The sequence below is a fragment of the Podospora pseudopauciseta genome, chromosome 1 (genome assembly GCF_035222475.1).
Source record: "Podospora pseudopauciseta strain CBS 411.78 chromosome 1, whole genome shotgun sequence".
Classification (NCBI taxonomy): domain Eukaryota; kingdom Fungi; phylum Ascomycota; class Sordariomycetes; order Sordariales; family Podosporaceae; genus Podospora; species Podospora pseudopauciseta.
Window position 1 is genome coordinate 1,277,398 of NC_085892.1, and position 20,548 is coordinate 1,297,945.

Genomic DNA, 20,548 nt, shown 5'->3' on the forward strand with positions numbered 1-20,548 from the left:
CAGGCATTGCAAGCAAGTAAAACGTATCATTATTGTGGACTTACACCCTTTTAAAGAGAAAAAGGGGCTTGGAAGGAAACTTTTAGGCCTTTAAAGATAGTTCATGTGCCTTTGAGGATATTTGATAGGCCTATCAATTCTTCTTTTGAGGCATAGTTCAAAATATGATGCGTGTTGACTTGTGCTGTGCCAATTACTTTGCGGAGAAGGTGACTGGGTAAAAGTTCAACACGCCACTCTCCGGTATCAAAAGCTGTTGAACTTTTTCAAACAATTCAATATTTCGTTCTATAAAAATTGGCCATCCTATACACGTTTTTAGCTTTACAACCTTGGAGTAAGCGTCGAACTATTTTGCAAGACACCAAAAGGGCCCATGTCCCCTTTTTACCCGCCTTTTTTATCACAAGCCAACACTAACACCGCCCGTTACCAAGGAGGACAACAAATGGAAAACGTGTTTTCGCAGAACCAAAAACTGGGATATTGGTTGTTGCCGTAGTCGTAGGTGGTTGCTATACAGGGAACAAATAAAACAAAACGAGCCCCCGCTCTTCTTTCCTCAAAGCCTCGGGTCCCAAAAGCACAATCTCTATTCCTTCTCCTGCTTAAGCCTTCCACAGTCTCTTGATGGTCTCGGTGATGCCGACATCGCTGGTCTCGTACTCGTAGAGGGCAAGGCCGACAACGACGGTGGCGGCGTTGAGGCCCCAGATGGCAGCCTTGCGGGCCCGGGGTGTTCTGTATTGGGGAACGTAATCGACGATGATGTTCTGGAAGCCGGTGTGAGAGTGGATGAGGAGGGTGGCGCACAGGACGGCATCCATGGTGGGGTTGAGAGAGCCGGCGGCGAAAGGAGCGACGGTAAGGGGGATCAGGGACGCAGCGACGAGACGGTCAAAGGTCCAGTGGTAGGAGCCGTGCGAGGGAGAAGGGGGCGGTACGGGGGCAGCATCGTTGACTGTATGGGTTAGTTGGTGTCCTCACAAAGACATATATAGTGCCGTATATTCGTCGATTCCGGCCCCATCTCGGCTTAAGAAGATGCGCTCGTACCTGTGCCAACAACACGCTCTGCAACAAAATGTTAGTAAACAAAGCCCCGAACCAATACGTGAGTAGGAAAACGCACGGGGAAGAGGGGGGAGGAGGTCCCTCTTGGCGGTAGTGTGGAAAGCAGCACGCGCGATGATGCTGTTCTGGAGAGCAGGCTTTGTCGCAACCTGGCGCAGCAGGGAAGAGCGGGCGATGGAGGCCATGATGACTGAAAAAGGTGGACGGCAACCAATTGATCGACTAAAAAACTGACTGGCTGGGTAGACGACGCCGGGACTGGGACGGCTTGGGCGGGCTTTGAAGACGACGACGACAACGGCGACAACGAACTCGGAACGACGGAGACACAGGCCTGCGAAAATGGTTGCCGAATGTCCAATGCCAACTGAATGATCCCTCGGCAATCGGGACCTCTCTCTGCCAATCGTCTTGTCGTTGATGTCAGCCGAAGAACCCCACCTGGGTTCCGCTTCAAGCCAAGCTTCGGGTCGGATCGGATTTTCCAGACCCCGAGCAGCACCCCTCCAGACGTCACTGTCACAAGCCCAGAGCGGGCCCAGTGCAGGGACCCCTGTTCTAGGTGGGGGGTGGCCCGAGCTTTTGGCCCAAAAATTTCGAGCTTGGAGCCCGCGACAGCGTGCATCGAGACGTCTGGGGGGTCTTGAATCTAGACGTTTCACTCAACATATCGACATATTACACGAGCTCTCACCCTTGTTCAGCAGGTAAAGGTGCCAGATCAGATCTTCGTAAGACTTCGTTGGCGGTAAAGCAACAAGCAACTTCACCACATTCAGCCGCCGCAATGGCGTTCGGAAAAGGAGCGCTCATGAGCATGAGCAGAGGCTCCATCTGCCGGAGATGCCTGCTAACGATGAAGTCCATGGCTGGTGGAGGGCCAATATCAACATACGCTCAACAACGCGGCAAAAAAACATGGCACGGCCCGAAGTACCAGGCGAAGATTGACCAGGCACAGGCTGATTGGGAAGAGCGGGCTGAAAAGATCAAGAAGGGAGAGATTCAAAACACATGGGATATGTTTGTTGAGAGAGGCTATGTGAAGGACACAGCTGGGTAGGTCTACAAAGTCTGGCGCTGAGGTAAACTTGAAGTGCACTGTTTTCCGGAGCAGATTGGCTGACTTCAACTCGGGAGAAAGATCTCATGAAACTATTCGCAAACTGATGCTTCACAAACGGATTGGCGCCTACACTGGCATTGACCCAACGGCGCCCTCCCTACACATTGGCCATTTGCTCCCACTCATGCCGATTTTCTGGATGTATATGCACGGTTACGCTGGTTACACTCTGATCGGTGGCGCGACGGCCAAGATTGGCGACCCTACTGACCGGCTGGTCAGCCGCACGCCTCTCAAAAGGACCGACCTCACCATGAATTTGACCAAGATACACTACCAACTCAAGGCCCTCTGGATGAATGTGGAGGAACAGGCAAGGAGGCGGGGCTTCGAGAAGGATTGGGCATGGAAACGGGCTGTTGTGAACAACTCTACATGGTGGAACTCGCTTCCTCTGATCGAGGTTCTCAAGAGGTTAGGGGATAGTATGAGAATGGGTCCCTTGCTATCCCGCGATACGTAAGTGTTAATTTCAGGCATTCATCGGCAAGCGCATTGCTGACCTTCTCTCACAGGGTCAAGAACAAAATGTCGAAAGGCGATGGCATGTCCTTCTCAGAATTCACCTACCCGCTCATGCAAGGTTGGGATTGGTGGCATATGTATCAGGCAAATGGAATCCAGATGCAGATCGGTGGCTCCGACCAGTATGGAAACATCGTGACCGGCGTCGAGACGGTGAAAGTCGTCCGTGATAACGAGCCAGATCCGGCGAAAAAAATTGAAGGTGGTCCCTTCAACGATCCGGTCGGCTTCACCGTCCCCCTCTTAACAGACTCAGCCGGTGTCAAGTTTGGAAAAAGCGCCGGCAATGCCGTTTGGCTCGACAGGTTCCAGACTTCCGAGTTCGACCTTTACGGTTACTTTGTGCGGCGATCCGATCAAGAGGTCGAGAAGCTTCTCAAGCTCTTCACCTTCCTGCCTATGGAGAACATCAACGAGGCCATGAAGATCCACAGCGAGAACCCCGCCCGACGAGTTGCTCAACATCTGCTGGCCTTTGAGGTAGTCGGCTTGGTGCACGGCATGAACGCGGCGCATAGGACCGCCTTGAACCACCAGGCCAGGTACGGAAAGCAAATCGACATCCCCGGCGTCACGCTCAGGATGCCCAAGGCAGCAACCGAGGACACGCCACCCTCCATTCTAGACGCCCCCAAGATGGACATGCAACTGCCCGAATCTCTCATCATGGGTAAATCCATCGGCCGCATCCTCTACGCCGCAGGCCTCGCAAAGAGCGCCTCAGAAGGCCACCGCCTCGCCACCCAGCAAGGTGCCTACATTGGCGCCATGCCTGGCCACAAGCGCACCGATGACAACAAGGTGATGGACTACTCCCAGCTCAGCTTCACCCCCATCAAGCTCTGGTTCCCCCAGGAGACGAGGAACTACCTCATCGACGGCAAGATGCTCATCCTCCGCAAGGGCAAGGTCCAGATTCGCGTCATTGAAATGGTCAGCGACAAGGAGTGGAAGGAGTCTGGTCAGACGTACCCTGGCGAGCCGGGGACCGGTGCGCTGCGCATGCTTCGCCAGCAGTTGAAGATGCTAAAGTCGGGGATGCTGACGCCGGACGAGGTCAAGGCCAACTTGAAGAACCATGTCGAGGAGGAGGCGCCGCCGCCTGGGTTTATGAAGTTTCCGGATCAGGACTCTTATGCTATTAGGAGGGCGACTCAGGAGCTGATGGATGAGATTCACCAGAAGGAGGTAGGGGGTGATTCGCCGAGGGAAGAGAGGGGGGAATGATGATGAGTTGTAGAGGGGGATAACCATCGTGGATCTGGGTTTTCATCTGAGTTGTACGATATTGGCTTGTATTATATCAGATGCATTATACTCTGTTGTACATTTTCGTATGTGTGCACATGAACTGGGATAAAGAATTGGATGTAGAAACGTAGGTAGAGAAATAAGCTCCAATCCAAATACGTTTGCGGACCAAGAAAAAAGAAAGATTGCTACTCCAAATAGGTAGGCCTCCTCGTTGCTAGACCTTCTCAGTATTTTCCCCCAGAGATTTCTGATCATTTTTTCCAAAAGCCTACATCATCCCTTTGCCCGCATCATCAGCGATGGAGCACCGCCAAATCCCCCGTCGGCGCCCCCCTGAACCCCTTCAGCCGCTCCATCACCTCCGCGTCCGTCATGTTCATCTCGGTGATGATCTCATCAAAACAATGACACCCATCCGTGTACTTTTGCAGCGGATCCCTTCTCCCGCCTCCCCTAGCCGCGGCCTCCCGTTCAGTCAACTTCCTACTTTGACCCGTCGCTAAGGAGGCTAGATACTGCTTCGACACCACATGCTTGTGAACACGGTACAAACAACCTTTTATCACACCAAACTGCACCAACCTCCGGACGTCGACGTATCTGAGGACGTCTATCCCGGCGTCCATGTGCATTTTTAGCCACTCCATTACTGTTTTTGAGGAGGCAAAGGTGGTCATTAGTTTGATGAGCAGATAATTTGGTAGGCGGTGGTCTCGTTCGATAGAGAGGAGGCAGGAGGAGGATGGGTTGTAGAAGGGGGAGGTGGGGTGGTGGGAGTGAGTTTCTGGAGACAAATTGCTGGGGGAGGTGGAGAGGTGGTGGGAGGAGGATCGAGGGGTGGTGGAGAAGGAGTTCAGGGCGGAGGAGTTGTTGTTGAGGGTGGTGGTTGACGACGACCTGGGGTTGGAATACTTGTAATTGTCGTTGGAATGAATTCCCAGTGCGCCCACGCAGACGTAATTGGCGCATTCATCTACTATGCCGTCGACGTTGGCGATGAAATCGTGGATTCCGGGGCGGGGGGCGTAGCAGGCGGAGAAGAAGAACATGTCGAGGAGGAGGATGGTGTCGTAGTAGAGGAGGTGGCGGAGGGCGAGTTGGGTTAGTTCTAGGGAGACGTCTGCTTGGAAGGCGATTCGGCGGACGTCGGAGACGCCGTCGATGTGGGCGATTACCTTTTGAAGGGTCAGGTCCCAGGTTGGGTCGACGATGTCGGCGAGTTTCATTTTTGCTACTGGGACGTGCCAACTTTTGACTTCTGGTGGATTGGGGTGGTAAGGGAAGAGCTTCATGTTGATGGTGTTGGCGTCGTCTTGTCGTTGTGTTAGTTGGAGGGTCGTCAGAAGGGGGTGATTAGGCGGACATACCAACGGGGATCATGCACTCTCCATAATTATTCAAATCCTCCTTGATGATCTCCAACAAACTCTCAATCGGCCTCCTCATCGAAAAGAAGCCCCCATCCCCATTCATGTCCCTCCTTTCTTCCCACGCGTACTCTTCCTGGGCCTTAGTCTGGTCTTGGCTGAGATACCCGCTCTGCCTTTCCATTTCCGCAAAGGTAATCGCCAGCCGTCGAACAACCCTCTCATAAGGAACCTGATCGACATCGCGATCGACCACGAGACCAAAATTGAAGATGAACTCATTGCGGTGATACCGGGGGTCTGGGATAGAAACAGGGAAACCAAGGACAAGGTATTTGTTATCTGGGTCGGTCACGGTGATGTACCTGTTGCGGAACGGCTCCCTAGGAATGATGTACTCGGACAGGACCGCAAAGTCAAATAATGGAGATTTTATGGCGGGGGTGGTTGTTGAGGTGCCAGGCGTCGTTGAGGAAGATGTGATGCTAGCATTGAGGTTGCTGATTGTTTGCGAGGGAACAGGAGCCGTATTTGGACTCGGGGTTGTGACTGGAACAATGCAGCCGGGCGGTGACTGAGCCACAATCTTTGTGCCTATTTGAATTTGTCAATCTCTGTTTTTTCTAAGCTGGAGGATATCGAGAAATACCTTCTTGGGGAAGGAAGCGGGCATAGAAAATACCCTGAATCATGGTGTTTCAATGGGTGTCGTCTGGAAGCCCCGCAATTCCCACCCGAGTTATGATCTGAAGAAGTTGTGTTGGCTGCTCGTGACTGCGCAAAACTCAAAAAGATATGATTTTGATGAGTCTAAGTGGTGAAATATGAGACCAATTCCTTACGTGCCGTAGACTGGGTGAAAGAACTCTGAAGTTCAAGTCAACCGATGAATGGGGGATAGGGTTGAGGGGATGAAAGACACCGCATTTGATGAGTTGTGTCTGGTAGGAACCCTAACCCTTACATGCCACCTGGGTTTATTCACTCGAAGCAGGTCACAATCATTGTCGTTGGTTACCACGCTTTGCATTCCATGATATGTAGCCATTCAAGCACATAACTCTATCAATATCGCTTTTACTACCCAATTATTTTGATAACCACTTTTCCTATCCTCACCCCTATACGTCAGGCCTGCTGTTATTTGTAGGAGTGATATCTCTTCTCCCAAACCGTGCCCCTAAACCGCCAATATCCCTTCTGAAGAAGTTTCCGATATTCCTCAAATTTTCATTCATAGTGACACCTTCACCTGTTGCCGCCCCCACACCAGCCCTTTCTGCACTATCTCTGGCTGCAGTCAATAGCCTTTCACCAAGAGACGCGGCATCGAAACGAGTTTGCAAACCGCCTGCAGCCAACCCCGCGGCAAGACCACTGCCACCTGCTGCGGTAGTACTTCCCAGTCCACCAGACGTAGAGTTGAGAAGTGGTGTTAAAAGAGGAGAGCTCTGGACAAGCTTGCCTCCCGCTGCTGCAGGACCTTCCCGATGGATGGCGAACAGCTCAAGGAGATGTGCCTGGTCTGCTCTCCGCACACCCTTGAGCTCCAGAATCTTGCGGAAGTTGGTATCGGACCGGTCAGCGATGTGTATAAGATAGGCTTGAACGAGACCCTCTGGTGGTGAAGGGCGAACTTGTAGGGTTTTAAGCAACGGATCCATGCGGGTCATGGATGTGTTGACATGCTTTACGAATGAAGCGGGCGGTTGAGTCGAGGAGGATGCCGTGTGGAAGGACATGAGATTCTCCAACGACTTTGTCAGGACATACTTGTCCAAAAGCATCTGCTCGGCGCCAGTTTCGCAAACAGGCTTGCACTGGACCACATTGGTGATGTAGGCGTTGGCAAGATGGTCGACGAGATTGTCACAGAACGTGCGAGCATATTGTTGCTTCACAACAAGCGGCAATATCTCCTCGGCCTTGCTGTTGACATGTTTCAGGAGCTCGCTCACATAGGAGCTGTGATCCGAGACACTTTCCATGCGTGACCAGTTGGTGTTCCTCATCTCGCGCCAAGCGGACTCGCATTCTAACTCAACCTTGGCAACCAAAGCCATGACGGAAGCGCCAGCAGCCCCCATGAAGGCATCTGACTGGTCAGAGAGGTCCACTCGAGATGTCATATCCGGGTCAATGCGCTTCTTGATAAATTCCTCCAGCTGATCAGTGTTGGTATGCCAGAAGTCCGCGGTGTTAAGTACAAGTATGATGTCCTCGATAGGTGGCCCTTGAGTTCCACCACGTTGGAGGAAGCCAAGAAGAACTTGCTGAGCATATTCGTCCAAGTACTTTGCTAACGTCTTCGTCAGGTCGAGCAGCCGCTCACCAGTGGATAGCTTGGCGCACTGGGATAGGGTGACCTTGTAAAAGTGGAATAATTCAATGGCTGATGGTATCACCGCCTGAGGCGAAAACTCCTCGTCAGCCGGAATGAGGGGCTGTTGTTTGTACTTTGGTATCATGCTTGCCAATGCTCTGTCCTGCGACTCGACCCACAAACTCAGGTAGGGCTCGAATGCCGCAGATATTGACCCGTTGAAATTCTGTGCCCTGTCGTCTGCGGAACTGAGCGTATCAATGCTAGCCCTTGGCTCGTTCGCAAAGCGCCTTTCAAGGCCTTGCTCGAAGTCCATGGTTTCCTGCAGGCAGCTAAGTAGCAGGTTCACGTCGAGTTTGGGACCGTCGGGTCTCCGCATGCTCTTTTCCAAAATGCCTTTGAAGTCCTCCCTGGTCCCGTCGCAAAAGGACATGGCTAGCGTCTCATTGACGCGCCAATGAGGCGGGAAGATCACAGCGTGCTCTTCCTCGTGCGTCTTTAGGGTGCGTTTGAACCATGCATAGCGTCGCCCAATGTTGTCCAAGCTCCCGGCTTCATCGTTGCCTCTAAAGACCTGACGGTACTCGCGCAACTCTGTATTGACATACCAAGTCACCAGTCGAGTCTTCGCATGATCGCCCAACGCATCCATAACGAGACAGGCCTCTACCAGAACCGCGCGACGGGCACCGACCTCTCCCTTGGCGAATGCTATCTCGAAATCCTCGCAGACTTGCTCCAAGAGCTCCCGCTGCAGCTCGCTGACGTTTCGGCTTAGCACGGCGATTTGTTCAATGCTCCGGTAGCTATTGAAATGGCGCATGAGCTGCAAAACAGCTTGCAAAAGGCCAGCACACTCGCGGTACTGGCGGGTCCGAGCCAATCCTCGAAGTTGTTCGTAGGCGGTGGTCAACATCTGGAGCCGCTTGAGGGCAGTCATGCTGAGGGTTAGGTTGCGCTTGGTGCCATCCAAACGCTTAATGTCGGCCGTCATGGTGGTGATGTCGCGTTCGGTCTGTAGAGCTCGGCTTCGCACACTTTCAATGCGCTGGAATAGAGAGGCCAGTTCGGCCTGAGCCGACTGCATTCTTTCTAGCGAGGAGTCGGGGCCGTAGGCTTGGGCCGTTTCCAGCGAAGTAATGGACTTGGAGAGTTCATCTTTGTGTTTCTGAATCGTCGCGGATACGCTCGAGACCGAGGATACAGTGGACGGGTGGGAGAATAGGAGGTTGAGATGTGCGATCGGATCGTAGTCCACTGATGAGTTGCCAGCCCAGTCCAACGTCAGTGACCATGTGTTCCCTGCATGCTCAAGCTAGTGGCGAATAGAATGGGCAATTACCTGAGTCTAGAGACAGAGAATCCGCGACGGTTATATTCATGGTGGCATCCAGGCCGCACCGGCTGTAAAGATGCCTTGCTGGAAGAGGAGACGTTTTGAGAGCCAGAAACTTGCTGCCGTGTCAGCCATGAAGAAGCATTCGTTATTAGGGAACGTCGCCGAGAGCTTGGGTAAGGTGGACACAGGCCATGCCAAGTAACGGCCGCCCGAAAAGCGGTCGCATTATAGTGACTAACCTAATCGAGTCATATCTAAGTGGTATTTCCAGACTCAAACAGGGGCCTTCTCCGCAAATGACACATCTGGAGATGGTACCAGTGGTTATACTTTCCTGTAGATAAATCAAAAGAGTGATAGAACCCGTCTATGTCGTTAGGTGGCGTGTAACAGATTATATATAGATGTAGAGCTCAACGAATTTCAAATCATTTCGAAGCTAGAGCGATAACTGAAAGTCTTGGCGCGACCCACACTGTTGCGCAACTGGAGCTGAAGCTGTCTGCTGCTGCCCTGACCTTCAACTGCTATCTACCCAGCTTCAACAAACCATCATCTACAACCGCGACAGTTTCAACAGCAGGAAATATTGCAACCCCAGAGCTAACAGAATGCCACGTCCGACAACATGGATTCATCTGTCGCAGCATCCACGCTGACGAGGCAACGCATTAGTGTGGCCTTATTCTCGCTCGCGGCTACAGCAACAGTCGGCTTATACTGCTACCGATTATACAACCCACAACCCGAACCCGGTGGTCGACTGCACAGGAGCAACGCCGTTCGACATCGCAGACGTTCTGTGAACACCCCCGTAGCCGCTGAACCGCCAGGTCGCGCCCAATCCGAGGCGTCCTACACGTCGGCTGAATCCCATGCCGACGAGAACGCTGATATCGACACCACAGTTCGACCCTTGGCCGATGGCGAGACGGTCGCCGACGATGCCCAGGAGCTCGATGATAACTGGTATGATGACGATCAAAATCAATATGGTCCCCAGGCACGAGCCGGTCAAAATATCGTGAGCTTGCTCTTTCGAGTCTCCGAGGACAACGCCCGGCGCAGCGCCTATGTTCACCGAGGCTGCCAGTGCAACGGGTGCGGCATTGTCCCGATTCGTGGCATCCGCTACCGCTGCGCCAACTGTGCCGATTTCGACCTCTGCGAGACATGCGAATCCCAAGGCCTCCACACCAAGACGCACATTTTCTACAAGATCAGGATCCCGGCCCCGCGCCTCGGTCCTCGCCAGCTTCAACCCGTGTGGTACCCTGGAGACCCCGAGAACTGCCTGAGACTGCTTCCTAAGAGATTGATGGCCAAGCTGTCCAAGGAAACCGGGTTCGAACGCCCAGAGTTGGAAGCTCTCTGGGAACAGTGGACGTTCATGGCCAACACGGAATGGAAGGAGGATCCGGATGAGCTGTGCTTGGCTATGGACCGCAAGACCTTTGAGCGATATCTCGTACCCTCAGGAGACAGACAGCCTATTCCGAATTTGCTACACGACCGGATGTTTGCCTTCTATGACGACAATAATGACGACCTCATCGGCTTCTCTGAATTTCTCCGCGGCACATCCTACAGGAAAAGAAAAAACAGGCTCAGGAAGATCTTTGACGGATACGATGTGGATAACGACGGTTTCGTGAGCCGCCGAGACTTCCTACGCTTGTTCCGCGCTTATTACGTGCTCTTCAAGCAGATGCATAGGGACATTCTGGAGGGGCTGGACGATCAAGTCATGAGTTCGACTGAGGTCCAACAGCTAGGAACAAGCAGAGCACCGTTGAGCAGTCTATTTGGCCGCGAAGGCATTTTCCAGCCGCCCGAAACCGATCGCCCCTTGGAAGGAAAGGTTGTCAACGAAAGCCTGGGCGAAGTTCACATTGCGGACGGAAACCCCCGGGCTGTGGCAACGGATTCACCTGATGTTTCCGACCGACAGTCAGTTTTGAATGACTTGTTCGCAAAGCAAACTCAGACCCAGGAAAGCCTGTTTGTTCTGGCTGATAGTAGGCCATCGGCGAACAGAGAAAGCGGCATCGAATACCTGAACGCTCTCTTGAACCCACCAACCCGGACCAGCGAGCTACCGACTATTATAGTGGGGGAGTCGCCGCGCGGTGACCAGTTGATGCTTGTTATGAACGGCCCACAAGCTCACATGACAAACGGTGATGGTCAAGACGGCGGGGCCAGCGAGCAAACACCTCACCGAGTCGAGAATGGCGCTTCCCCACCCGGTGAGGAGGCCAGTGATAACTCCAGGGAGGGCGAAGGACGCGCCGGGGACCGTCACTCCGCTCGCGTTCCCTATATTGCCACCTCTAACCGACGTGTAAGGCTTGAAGCACGAAAAAAGCTATTTGATCGTTGGAAGAAGCGGCAGTTTTACTTGGATGAAGAGGAAGGTGCTATGGCTCCTGACGGCTGGCCTGAAAGCCTTGACGTCTTGGCACTGGCGAATTCGTCAATAGAAAGCTCAAAGGCTCCTCAACAGCCTTCTTTCTCGCGGTCACGATCTTCATCTAAAGTGCGATTTGCTGATGATGATGATGAGTATGACCATGGCTACGATACTGATGCGAGATCCAACATCTCCAATTCTTCACGGAGTATACCAGAAAGATGGGGCGGAATGGAAATCCCTGATGCCGAAAGAGACGTGGGCAAGGAAATCTTTTACCAAGTCATTCAGCAGGCGTTCAACGAAATACTCGATACCCTCTTCAAACGCAAGGAGGACCTTGCGGTAAAGGCGGCGGAAACCAAGGAGGCGCGCGACAAATGGAGACCGTCCTTTACATCCATCAAGCTCAAAGAGGTCGACAGGAACAAGCAGAAAGTTACCAAGAAGCGCAAGCCTGCTGAGCTGTCCTTGGAAGAGCTTCTTGCTGCTAGCGGGTACAGCGTTGACCAGAGCGAGGAGGATGGAACCACTCTGGTGGGTTCAGCCTCTGAGATTGTGCCAGACGAGTTGCCTGTTCTGCCATCTGAGGAGCCTGCGGAAATATCAGCATCATCATCAGAGGCGGCTTCTCATCGCGATCCAACGATGCCGCAATTTAGACCCAATGGCGATTCTGAATCCGAACCCGCCGTCGAGACACCCTCTGACGAGGACCCTACCCCGGTCGATAGAACCGCGGTGAAGGCGGAAAAATCCAAGAAGGCCAGCAAGAAGAATGGATCAGTGTCTCCGCCATCCTATGAACAGTTGGTGGAGTGGAAACGACTGGATCTGGCTGAGAAGGAGGCAAGCGATCGCGGTGGATGGGGCAGGCTCAGCTTCGAGGAATTTGAGCGTATCTACAAGGAGGAGGAAGCCAACGGTAGCCGGCTTGACTATCTGGCTACCTGGATCGACTTTTGCATCCCGTATCACTAGCAGTGGTGTTTTTATGAACCCCTCCATTTTTATATCGCCATGGCAAACTGGTTGGGGCCGGCCGCGTGGAGTTGACTGACCACTAGCGCGAATAATGGCTACGAGATGAGGAGTCAGTGAGCATTGTATGATGGCGTTAGTTATTGAGGCATAGCGGAAAATAAAAGCGCATTATGAATTAAGTGAAATTGATGCGATATTGTGTCGGTGTTATGTCTTCCTTGATGCTGATTTGGCAGATTGTTGTTTTTGTTTAGAGAAAACCTTTACGGAGCCCCCTATGTCTCCAACTAACTCCCCCCCTTCCCCCACTTTGCATATAATTTAACTACCTTGTCTTGTGAAGGATAATTACTAAGCGTAAAGAGGATTTAACAAGCCTTAAAAATAGTTAAAAGGCCTTTAAAGATAATTAAAAAGCCTTCAAAGATAGTTTAAAGGCTTGTAAATTTCTTGAAAGGTCTTTTATTATATTATAGGCAGGACAAATTAATAGGTATAGAAGGGGGCGCTGGTAAGACAAATAGGGGGCTCCGTAGAGGTTCTCTGTTTAAATGTTCTTTTCTGTGCTCCGTTCCGCAGCATGGAATGAAGAACTCTCCCGAGTCTTTTTCTTTTTTTCTTCTTTTTTTTGTGCAACGGAAAAAGAGTTTTTTGTCTTTTTTTCATTTACTTTTCCTTTTTTTCCCTTCTTTTTTTCCTTCTCTTTTTCCTTCTTTTTTTCCTTCTTTTTTTCAACTTTACACCCAAATGGAATTGATGGTCTTGCTGGTGGGCCATGAAGGAATGATGTGGCAAGCGCTCAGTCGCGGTTTCCCAGGTTCTCCTATAATGTGCTCCTTCCTTGTATGTCTCTTGGAGGCCAGTGCCCGCTTGGTACCTGTTCCATGCCACTCCAGTTCTCAAAGCCCATGCTGTCGGGACCCCTCTTGTCCCACCTCTCTCATCTTGACTCACGCTGCCACTCGCTGGCCTCTATTTCCGCGTTTTTATTCCTTATATTCTTCCTACCTGTCATTCTCTCCCATAAATACCTCTGAGATAGGTAGACGCTTTCCTTTTTTTCTCAATGATTATTTTACCCTAACACACATTCCTTTTTTCTCCGAGCGAACCGCCACGATATCACTCCTCCCCCTCGTCACCTTCCTCCGGCCTGACGCAAGGAGCGCTCATTTTTTCTCCCCCACTTCCTCCATCACCAGGGGGAAGAAGAAGAAGAAGAAGAAGAAACGACCAATAATGGACCCCGACAACATATCCCTCCGGTCCAAGAAACGACTAATAACGGATTCGGGCAACATATCCCCCCGGACCCGGTCCAAGAAACGACCAGTAACGGACTCTGGCAACGAATCCCCTCATTCCGAGCCTAATCCCCAGCGGAACCCGTGGAATACCGAACAAGATGACGAATCCTCGACAATTGTCCGGCCGCCGAACCTGAGAAGGGAGAGATATCATTCTGTGTCGAATAGACGGAAAGAAGGGGAGAATTCCTCGTCCGGGGCGTGGTCACACAAGGCTGAGCCGCCTTCTGCGCCGTCGGAGAGGGCGATGAGTGATGGTGGTGGTGATGGGGAGCATGGAGGTGTTGGGAGAAGGGAGCAGGATGATGGTGCTTCGACTTATACGCAGAGATTGTACGATCATGTTATTGGGGAGAGGTTTACGCCTTCGAGGACGGGGCATCATCATCGGAGTCGGACGCCGAGGCCGGCGATTGTCATGACTGGGCCGGGTGGGGAACAAGAGGAGTGGCGTTATGAGGAGGATGATAGGTTTGAGAATGTGGAGTTGGGGGGAGGGGAGGGGTTTGTTATGGAGGAGAGTCACTCGCCTGGTGGGGGGGAGGGGGGGAGGAGGGGGAGGAGGAAGTATTACAGCTCGTTTAGTTAGTGGAAGGAGGAGTATGTTTATGCTGGGTTGAGTGTGGTTGCTGTGGTGGGGCTGGCCGGGTTCTTAAGGACGTATGATGGGCAGGTTTTGCCGCAGGAATTTGGGTGGTCCGGTATAAGCTTTGAGACGGGGGTTGTTGCGTTGGTGACGGCGATGAGATTGTGTATGGATGCGTATGTTGGCTCGGCCATCAGCCAGGGGGCGTGGTTGTGGGTGAGTGAGAGTGCGCAGATGAGGAGGAAGGGTGGGGAGGATGGAAGGTGCGGAGCAAAGTTGGAGGATTTTGGGAAGTTTGATGCTGCGAGTAGGGGGTTAAGGGGGGCAATAAAGCTGATTTGGAGGTTGAAGGGGAGGTTTGTAGGCCCGATATGACGGAATTGCTTGCGATGCTGACATGGGGATATAGGCACCTTGGATGCGTTGGAGCAGCCATTGCCATTCTTGGGGTTGGGTTTGAGACCTTCAGTCAGGAAATGGTCAGCTTTGAACAGCAGCCGAGGCATCTAGACAACGGCACGTTGAGTCCGGCACCAGCACCGGCTAGGTCAGAGGTTTAGGACACTTATCTACACCGAGGGTTTATTGGTGGTAAGCATGTTCATCTGCTCTAGAGAAGTTTGCCGGCTTACAAAAACTGTAGATACGTCTCTGTCTTTATCGACAAAAGCGGCTGTCTATGCCGGAATTATCTCCACAGAGGTGAGTCTTCAACTTGATAGGGTCGACCAGATAACTAAGTATCAAGGTCAGATTCCCATGATTCCAGTATCCTGCGGGACTGCCAATTGCTCGTGGCCTATCATACCTACACTAGCCAGCTGTGGCGACTGTGTCAATGCCGAGATATACACCAAGTGTAACAAAACAGCCAATACTTGCACCTACACAACTGGCTCTGGGACGTCAATCGTAAATTCGATGGACCCGGGGGAACGAAGCATATTCAAGGTCGCACCAACCAACGGGACCGTCCACAAGATCTCCTCGACTTCCCGGGCTTACTACTCGGTGTTTGACTTTCTCTCTGTAACACAAACAGAAGAGACTGGGTTGCTTCTGGCTGGTTCAGAATGCGCTCTGTGGTTCTGCGTAGAGGGCCTCAAGATCTGGGTAGAGGACGGCAAGCAGAACCAAACCCGCGTTGCCAACCACTCCCTCACCTCGTTGACAATGACCAGTGCCGCCCATGGGTCAGAGCACGTCTTTATCAACATTCCTCCCAGTCTCAACACAGACAATGCCACAAAATATGTCGTCACGCGCGAGGCCATGCTCGCCCTGCGTAACTTCATGTCGTCCATCACGATGGGCACAGTCACCACGACCCTCAACACGCTTGATTCGTCATCAGACTGGGTAGAAGCCATGTGGAACGCCACCACGGGCGATTTAAATCAGTGGATCAACACCTTTGCCGCCAGCCTGACGAACGAATTCCGGCTTCATGGAGCGGTGACACAGACGACGAAGAAACGATACGATGGAGACGCCACGCAGATGACGCCAGTGGTGAAGGTGAGGTGGTACTGGCTGATGTACCCTGCCTTTATGATACTACTGAGCATCTACTTTTTGTTTCACACCATTCTGGCGTGTTCGATGGCTGGAGTCAGGGCGTGGAAGGGAGAGGTGCTGCCGCTGTTGTTTTGCAGGGTGGATGAGGGGTTGTACGAACGAGGCAGGGCTGGGTTGGAGATTCCAGGCGGGTTGGAGAAGAGGGTTGCGGGGGAGAATGTGGCAATGTACAGGAGTGCGGAGGATGGCGGGTGGGGGTTTAGGACTGTGGAGCATGGGGAGTGGGCTGAGGAGGTGAGCCTAGAGGGAGAGAAGAAGTAGATTGTGAGATTGAAGATTGATGACTAGACAAATTTGAATCAAATAGACCGCTCCTTGAAGATTGCTGATGGTTGTATTGCTGTTGCGGTGTTGATGTTGGATTTGTGGTGGGTGGTTGAAAGTGGATACTGCTGAGCCTGCTGTGGAAACGAAAAGGGGCAAAAGGGGTGGTTCTTCACGATGTAAACAGTGCGCACGGACCAACAAACTTTGATTATCAGGGATACATACATTACCACAACACTATTTACAGAGAACGAGATACACGTAGTTCAAAGTGGTTGTAATCAGTCTGAGGGGGCTCATGTAAGAGTACTACAATCGTGAGCTGGGCATCTCTCTTCAGCAGCCGGTTATGTCTCGTGGACGGAATGAGCCGGGCATCCGTTCCAGCGCTCGTTGATTGGGCTGCTCGTAGCGTGGCTTTTCAACAAGATATGGGGCGTGATGATGACAACTGTGTATGCGCATGTTTTGCGATCACCGAGTTGCATTCGGCTGGAAGAAATCAAGATTGTTCAGGGGGAAGAGTGTGAAAGTACTTTCAGGTCAACGTGACATGATGGTACTTTGAGGAGATCTCGAACTGTCTGGACTCTACAGGGACAAGGTATCTATCTTCTTCGGCTCATACTGCTTTGGACGGTTCGAGGTGGCGTTATGGTTTGGATAGTCTGGTACTCCGCAGTGGAGATGGGGATGTCGCCTCTCACCGGCGTCGTTAGTGATAAGGCACTTTGCAGGCTTTTGGTTTCGGGGAATCCTTGCTACTGGGTTACTTGAGAATGGAAGAATGAAACTGAGCTGGGAGGCCGCGAGATCGTGAGATACACCAGAGGGCATAGAGGTGCAACAGGACTCGGAGTCTTCCCTCAATTGATTGACAGGGCACAGTGCGTCCGACACCGTTGCGGATGTGGCGCTAGTATTGATGGTGACCGGCTCATTCTTTGCTCGACCTCGCCGGCGGCTAACTGCGGTGATTTCCGTGGCTGTCCGAGTCGCAATGCCACGATGTTTGGCCATGTCTGACCCCTCACAGGTCGATGGGTGCCGAGCAGCCGATTTCTTCTGTCTCATCTTGTTGAGCAGCTACCGAGAGGGTGTGGGATGTGTTTAGATTGTGACTGGTGTGTTTGAGTGGTAGGTGAGTATGGTTGATCACCCGTTGAACCACGGAAAAGCCTCTCCGGGGAGGTGGAGTTGCACATCGATAACGGCAAGCGAAGGTTGACACCCTTCATTTGTTACCCACCAGGAGCCTGTACAAAATATATTGTTGCGGGGTGGTACATTAAGACTGGCTGGGGAGAACAGGCAATCTAAGGGTCGTTGAGCATGATCAGACGGTATAGATGAGGGGTGTCGATAGTTTTTCTTTTTTTTTCTTTTTTTTGAGAAAAAGGATAGCGTTTTTGAATCTTTATTCCATAGACTCGTTGAACTATCCATGGTTAGATGAGATATTTCAGGATTTCAGTTGATTGAGTGTCATGAGGAGAAACAGTTCGAGGCAGTCGGAGCGCTGAGATGTGAGTGAGGCAAGAGCGAAGGCGCAGAGCACTTTGACCCACACCCCACAACAGTTTCATCCACACAGCCCAAGCTAAGGTAAGAAGCTTTGTTGGCAGCACAATGCCCTTTATCCAAGACCAAACACCACCAATTCCATCTTTCCGTTTCACGTCTGTCTTACACACAGCCGCTCGGATGACAAAGACCTCAGAGTCTCAACGAGGAGTCGTGGCGGTTATGCAACCAACCCACGCTACTCTCGCAGTTCTACCCGCTGCTCTACCACCAACGAGCAACTGAAAAGACGGCTCTTCTGACACAACAACCTGGATGGACAACACATTGTTTCTCAGTCCACTCCATCTCGCAATAGGCGGTCTACGTATGGAGAGCGGTTCTGTCCATAAGCATTATCTTTCCGAACTGGGATCCCTAGACTCACTTTATCGCTGTACAATCATATTCTGACGGATATACTATAGCTTTCTCATAATTATTCGTAACATTGGTTCCCCGAGCCAAGCATGATGCCCAGCCAGGTCTGTCATCGATTATTGCATATCGGAGCTGGAAGAATACCGCCATGCAACAGCACTGTTTGGTACAAGTGGACCTTGCAGCTTTGACTCGCAGAGAGAGCAAATCATGTTACCTGCGCTGCAAGCGACAAGCTATCTTCCCGGGGTCCCAAACACCAGCCTCCGTTCGCCCATCGCGCCATTCTGCGGTGTTTCTCTCGGTCGAGACCACGACGTCGTCGTATTGCTGCCAGCAACGCCATGCACTCCCTCACCCCGAGGCAAACCTGCATCTACCTCACTAGCTTGTACTTGGCTCTGATCTAAACGCCACCACCCACGTCAATTCCATGTTTAAGAGCAATTCTGCGCAAGGTTGTGGACCCCCCACCTTCTCGGCAGATCACCTAGACGGAACGGAAGCTCACCGTGGTGGCAGACGTTAGGATTTCCGGCCCTGTTCTGATTCGTTTTCAAACATCATCTCCCCCAAAAAAAAAAAAAAAAAAAATGCTCGAGGGGTGCGCGCTGATATGACAAGTCAAAGTTGGCTTTCCACAACCAATTACCTTCATCCCCCTGTCCCGACAGACTGGTACAGTCGCTGAGCCCTGTTCATAGCTCTGCTGTTGGTTCCTAGCGCCACCGCTCTCCCCTCGCTTTTCATGGGAGAGGGAGGTGGCATATGAGACTGGTTTGACACGAAGTCGAAAGCTGGCATTTTCAGACGGAGGACGTGTACCACTGACAGACCATACCCTGTTGGAGAGACTCTGGCGTCTTGTCATCCGATCAGATGGGTCGCGCACGGTGATGGTAGCTAAATCCTTCCGCCAATTCAACCGTTGATGGGGGCTAGGGAAGTGCCACACATGACGTTTGCATGTTGAGCTGCCCTGCGTTGCACATCGATCAAGAAAACCCGTTCCACGAAACCATCTTGGTTCTCTCGTTGCTTCTTTTGTCCTCGGTGTGGCTGGCGGTGAGTTGACACTCGCCCGCACCAGGGGTCCACGGACAACTCACCTCGAGCACGACCTTTCAGGCGCATGTCTGCCTTCCCATTTCAGCTTGGGTAGACACCACAGCTTCACAAGGACCCCCCTGCGTCGTGGCGCCTGATCAGCAACTCAGCGGACAGGAAGGCAACAGGGGCAGAGCGTTGACCATCGTCTGCCAGTCCCACCCCAACCCTCCAAGATGGTTTCATGCAAGCTTGTTGCTCCTTTGTTGCCACCCATCTGACTAACACCATGCCCTTCTGTACCACACAGTGCTTTCGGTGTTAAGTGTTCGCACATGCCAGGAGACACCACCGCGGCACCAATGGCTTCCCCAGCTTCAACGACCTGATCACCTCTGTGTGCGCAGGGTCGATCCCACTGAACCATCACGGTCGTCCCGCGTCTCCACCACCTTTCTGACCGAGTACCCGACTGGCGATAGTGGATTGGTTACCATTTCAACGCGAAGGCGACACTGACAGCATCTAGGATTTCTGCGGGAACCATCCAGGCCACCATGGCCGCCTTCCAGCCCCAAGTCTGAGGGCTCCCAGGGGCCATGATCAGCCGATTCACTCAGCCTTTGTTTCGATGTCCACCGATAACGAGAACTGCCTCTCCAATGCAACGGCTTTCAGGTATGGTATTTTCGGACATAAGGGAACCAGGTAAATGAGGCGAAGATTGCAGAAAACGGCGCGCGTGCACACACGATTCCTGGTTCCGGCTCGGCTGATGTAGTTCCCCCCAACAGTCACCACCACCATGCTCGAGCATTTTAAGCGCCGAACCAACATGCCGCGTTGTGTGAATCGTGTGCGTCTACTACTCTGCCTACATGACTTTGCCTACCCTCCATCACCACCCACACCCTCAGGGCTGACGATGTTGTGCGTGTTTGCTACCCACACCCATCAAGATTGCTTCTAAAACACGCTACTGCAAAATGTGAATAGCCAGCCAACAACTTTTTCAAAACTCCCGCGGGATGACAGAATCTGAGATCTGACTAGGTGTCATCTTCAGCAAGTGATTCCATGTCTGTTGATCTGCCCACACAGTACGGATAGGTCAGGGTCTCTACTGTTGCAAAGCCTGAAGAGACCTTTTTTATCCTGGGAAATGAAGCATCGATGCCCCCGTCTCAAGCGCGCTGTTGGTTCATCACGCTTTGATTCATTTGAAAAGATTTACCGCGAGGCCGAGGGCTCTCGCTTGCGGCTGACAATCTTGCAAGGACAACAACCAACAGAAACAAAATGTCTTGGGCTACTACGACCTTCTTCTTTGATGAACAATACCCAACAAATAGTGGAAACTGTAGCATACAAGCGCCTCTGCGGCGTAAATGTTTGATTGTTACACGTTACACCG

General features: G+C 52.1%; 7 protein-coding genes across 7 annotated transcripts; 4 read left to right on the top strand and 3 right to left on the bottom strand.

Moving 5' to 3' along the window:
* Positions 1-232: 232 nt before the first annotated feature.
* SDH4 (membrane anchor subunit of succinate dehydrogenase, Sdh4) lies at positions 233-1,495 on the bottom strand. Its single transcript, XM_062906888.1, has 3 exons — positions 1,133-1,495; positions 1,057-1,074; positions 233-961 (listed from the first exon to the last, which is right to left on the bottom strand). The coding sequence occupies exons 1-3, from the start codon at positions 1,257-1,259 to the stop codon at positions 609-611; spliced, it is 498 nt and encodes a 165-aa protein (XP_062769783.1). The 5' UTR covers positions 1,260-1,495; the 3' UTR covers positions 233-608.
* Positions 1,446-1,721, top strand: QC763_103310 (uncharacterized protein; the record flags this gene model as incomplete). Its single annotated transcript, XM_062906889.1, has 1 exon — positions 1,446-1,721. One exon carries the CDS (start codon positions 1,446-1,448, stop codon positions 1,719-1,721), a length of 276 nt encoding a protein of 91 aa, XP_062769784.1.
* Positions 1,722-1,861: 140 nt separating this feature from the next.
* MSY1 (tyrosyl-tRNA synthetase) lies at positions 1,862-4,147 on the top strand (the record flags this gene model as incomplete). Its single annotated transcript, XM_062906890.1, is given in 3 exon segments — positions 1,862-2,133; positions 2,138-2,659; positions 2,716-4,147. Coding segments are annotated over 3 exon segments (2,031 nt in total). The 3' UTR covers positions 3,953-4,147.
* Positions 4,016-6,267, bottom strand: NPR2 (Nitrogen permease regulator 2). The gene is made up of 3 exons (XM_062906891.1): positions 5,996-6,267; positions 5,347-5,940; positions 4,016-5,291 (listed from the first exon to the last, which is right to left on the bottom strand). Exons 1-3 carry the CDS (start codon positions 6,036-6,038, stop codon positions 4,273-4,275), a joined length of 1,656 nt encoding a protein of 551 aa, XP_062769786.1. The 5' UTR covers positions 6,039-6,267; the 3' UTR covers positions 4,016-4,272.
* Positions 6,268-6,354: 87 nt separating this feature from the next.
* On the bottom strand, positions 6,355-9,382 carry VPS53 (Vacuolar protein sorting-associated protein 53). Its single transcript, XM_062906892.1, has 2 exons — positions 9,012-9,382; positions 6,355-8,926 (listed from the first exon to the last, which is right to left on the bottom strand). Exons 1-2 carry the CDS (start codon positions 9,049-9,051, stop codon positions 6,468-6,470), a joined length of 2,499 nt encoding a protein of 832 aa, XP_062769787.1. The 5' UTR covers positions 9,052-9,382; the 3' UTR covers positions 6,355-6,467.
* A 254-nt stretch (positions 9,383-9,636) lies between these two features.
* Positions 9,637-12,402, top strand: QC763_103350 (uncharacterized protein; the record flags this gene model as incomplete). Its single annotated transcript, XM_062906893.1, has 1 exon — positions 9,637-12,402. One exon carries the CDS (start codon positions 9,637-9,639, stop codon positions 12,400-12,402), a length of 2,766 nt encoding a protein of 921 aa, XP_062769788.1.
* Positions 12,403-13,644: 1,242 nt separating this feature from the next.
* QC763_103360 (uncharacterized protein) lies at positions 13,645-16,137 on the top strand (the record flags this gene model as incomplete). Its single annotated transcript, XM_062906894.1, is given in 6 exon segments — positions 13,645-14,216; positions 14,281-14,296; positions 14,314-14,654; positions 14,708-14,845; positions 14,942-15,000; positions 15,116-16,137. The coding sequence occupies 6 exon segments, from the start codon at positions 13,645-13,647 to the stop codon at positions 16,135-16,137; spliced, it is 2,148 nt and encodes a 715-aa protein (XP_062769789.1).
* Between the last annotated feature and the right edge of the window lie 4,411 nt (positions 16,138-20,548).

Coding starts and splice junctions, on each gene's coding strand:
- SDH4 (XM_062906888.1), bottom strand. CDS start 1,259: ATGGCCTCCATCGCCCGCTCTTCCCTGCTGCGCCAGGTTGCGACAAAG.
- VPS53 (XM_062906892.1), bottom strand. CDS start 9,051: ATGAATATAACCGTCGCGGATTCTCTGTCTCTAGACTCAG. Junction 8,927..9,011: donor TTCTCTGTCTCTAGACTCAG/GTAATTGCCCAT, acceptor GCAACTCATCAG/TGGACTACGATCCGATCGCA.
- NPR2 (XM_062906891.1), bottom strand. CDS start 6,038: ATGATTCAGGGTATTTTCTATGCCCGCTTCCTTCCCCAAGAAG. Junction 5,941..5,995: donor CCGCTTCCTTCCCCAAGAAG/GTATTTCTCGAT, acceptor AAATTCAAATAG/GCACAAAGATTGTGGCTCAG. Junction 5,292..5,346: donor AGAGTGCATGATCCCCGTTG/GTATGTCCGCCT, acceptor CACAACGACAAG/ACGACGCCAACACCATCAAC.